The 2,456-nt window shown below is 69.8% G+C and overlaps 1 protein-coding gene across 1 annotated transcript in view; it reads left to right on the top strand.

Moving 5' to 3' along the window:
* Positions 1-2,456, top strand: part of STX18 (syntaxin 18) — a 13,112-nt gene that overhangs the window by 8,249 nt on the left and 2,407 nt on the right. Inside the window, exon 5 of the mRNA XM_012724044.1 lies at positions 2,200-2,393. Coding sequence (XP_012579498.1) covers positions 2,200-2,393 — 194 coding nt within the window. The remainder of the gene's footprint in view (positions 1-2,199; positions 2,394-2,456) is intronic.

Below are 2,456 nucleotides of genomic sequence, written 5' to 3'. Positions count from 1 at the left end.
CCTTCGCCCTCGGACCGCGGTCACGTGCGCCTCGGCCGCTGGCTAGGCGAGAGCCGCACCCCACCCCGCGGGCACCTCGCTGCGGGTGGGCCTGTGCTTTGAGTCCATACGAGCGGTGTCCAGAGGGGAAGATGGCCTCCCGACGCACTCGAGAGAGAAACTCCTCGCGGCGCGCTCACGGCTCTGCCTCGGGCGCTCTGGGCTGCTCGTGTTCTCGGGGTCCCGCTGAACTTGCGTCGTGCGTCGGCCTGGCTGCCCAGGACAGCTGGTCCTAGCCCCGTGCCGGAGCCGGGCCCGTGGGAGGGCCCGTGGTGCGTGGCCGGCCGCGGCTCATACCTGACAACACGGAACTGCTAGGATCGGGGTGCGCGGGCGAAAGTTGGGGTGCGGCCCTGGGCCGCTGGTGGAGGCTGCAGACCATCGCCGGGCTTCGGCCGGCAGACCCTGCTGGAAGGGCTAGGTCCTGAGGGGGCGGGCGGCCCGGCGAGCGCCTGCTCTAGCGCCCTGCCGTGCGGGTGCCATCTCGCGGCCCGGCTTCACCCCCAGGCCTGGTGGAGTGGTTTTCTCCTCAGAGCCACCGTGCGGACTCGTAGCCTGCAAACCGCATCTGAGCGCTTTGCGAGGCACAAGCCGGCCGAAGTGGAACTGAAGCGGCTCGGTGACTGCCCGCGTGCCCGCCTGCGAGAGGGCTCCCCGCCCTGCGGACTCGGGCTGTGCCGCCCTGTGCTGGGACGTGCTGTGGTCGGCGGGGGCCCAGGGCCGCTCCGCACTGCTGACCCCGGGCAGCGCAGAGCCCGTAGGGCCGTGGACTGCCCTGCTCCGGAGACCGGCTCCCCGCCGCCCGCCCCCCTCCCCCAGCTCAGCGCCTGGAGGTGGATGGCGTTTCGGGGACCGGGGCCAGGGGTGGCACCCCTCTCCTCGGTGCTGAGCGTGGAGACCCAGCCCCCAGCAGTGCTCCTGTGGGGCCTGCCCTCGGGCTTGAGTGACAGGACCAGGGGCCACATGGGCCCTAGAATTTGAAACGGAAAGGTGGAACGGGCATTCACCACCCGCTTCGCACTCCCCGGCCCTGGGCCCGTCGCTGCCTCGCGCTCGCCAGCACATCCGGCGGCGCCGGGAGTTGACTCCGTGCCCATTTCAGTGATGACGGCAGAGGCCCGTGCCGGCCCAGGGTCACAGCACAGCCTGGAGGTGAAGGGGCGGCCTGGAGCAGGCAGCAGGGCTGAGGACGCCACGCTTCTGGGCCGGGAGAAAGCGACCGGCCGCCCGGTGGCCAGGGAGCGCCCCAGCGCCCCAAGAGGCCGCAGGGACGGGCTCTCCGAAGCCCCGCACACCTGCCGCGCCCGCGCGGGGCCTCAGCCTTGCCCTGGGCCGGAACCAGTGGTTGCCGTGGCCAGTGTGACCGTGGCCCCCACCTCCGGACAGAGGCCGCTCCCCTGAGCGCGAGGGGCCTCTCCCTCCAGAGGCTGGAGGAGCCCCGGGTTGGAGGAGACGAGCACCGGCATCTGACCTTGGTCCCCACCTGCCGGCCTGCTCTGGGTCTCCGGAAATGCAGCTGGTGACCCCGCCTGCCCCGGGGCAGAGGGCAGCGCTGTTCCTGGAAACTGTCCAGCAACGAATCGCCCCAAGCCTCTAGCTGCTTTTACCTAGGAACACTCTGAAATTTAAAGGGCAGTATTTGATCACTGGGGGGAAAAAGCACCGCACCCCCTAAAATAAAACCACGCAAACTAGTCTAAGTTACCAGCTCCATGCTAGAGTAACATTTTCCTGAAGTACTGGACTCAAGTAGCCGAGGTGGCCATTAACTGATAGGCAAAAGGGAAATTTTTATTCTTCTAAATCGCCCTGTTCACCGCTCGAGGGCGTGGCAGAGCGGGCGCCCGAGGGGCAGGGTTCCCCAGGCGGCGCTGCACTCCGGCCCTGGCAGGCGCCCGGTGTCCCGACCACAGGCACAGAGGCGGCCTTTCCGCGAGAGGGCGCGTCCCAAGGGACGTGGCCATCCTGATGGTCTGGGCTTCAGGGAACGTCGGGTTCCCCTGCGGCGCTCAGACCTCAGGGGCGTGGGCAGGAGATGCCCCAGGAGCCAGCGTGGCCAGGCGGGGCCACGTGGGCAGCGGGACCCGAGCGGGCAGGGGTGAGCGGGCGGGTGTGGGGGAGAGGACAGGGCGGGGCCGCCGCTGCGTGGCCTGGGGGGAGCCGGAGAAGTGAGGCGACAGGGCCCCACCACTTGTGGGGCTCCGCGCTGGCGAGGCGGCTCGCGAGGGGGCGTCCACACAGACGCCCGCTGGACCCTGGGCCTCTCGCTCAGCGTCCCTTCCCGTGCTGTTTGCTTCCAGTTTGAACAGGAAAACCAGCGCCTGATCGGCGAGATGAACAGCCTGTGTGACGAGGTGAGGTAGGTCGGCTGCCCCCGCGGGGCCCCCTCTCCCCAGCGGGGCCCTGGGCGCGCTCGC

Source organism: Condylura cristata, unplaced genomic scaffold, assembly GCF_000260355.1.
Source record: "Condylura cristata isolate star-nosed mole 26May11 unplaced genomic scaffold, ConCri1.0 scaffold00012, whole genome shotgun sequence".
NCBI classification, from domain to species: Eukaryota; Metazoa; Chordata; class Mammalia; order Eulipotyphla; family Talpidae; genus Condylura; species Condylura cristata.
Note: the sequence above shows the minus strand (reverse complement) of the source record. Positions and strands in the feature narration are given on the sequence as shown.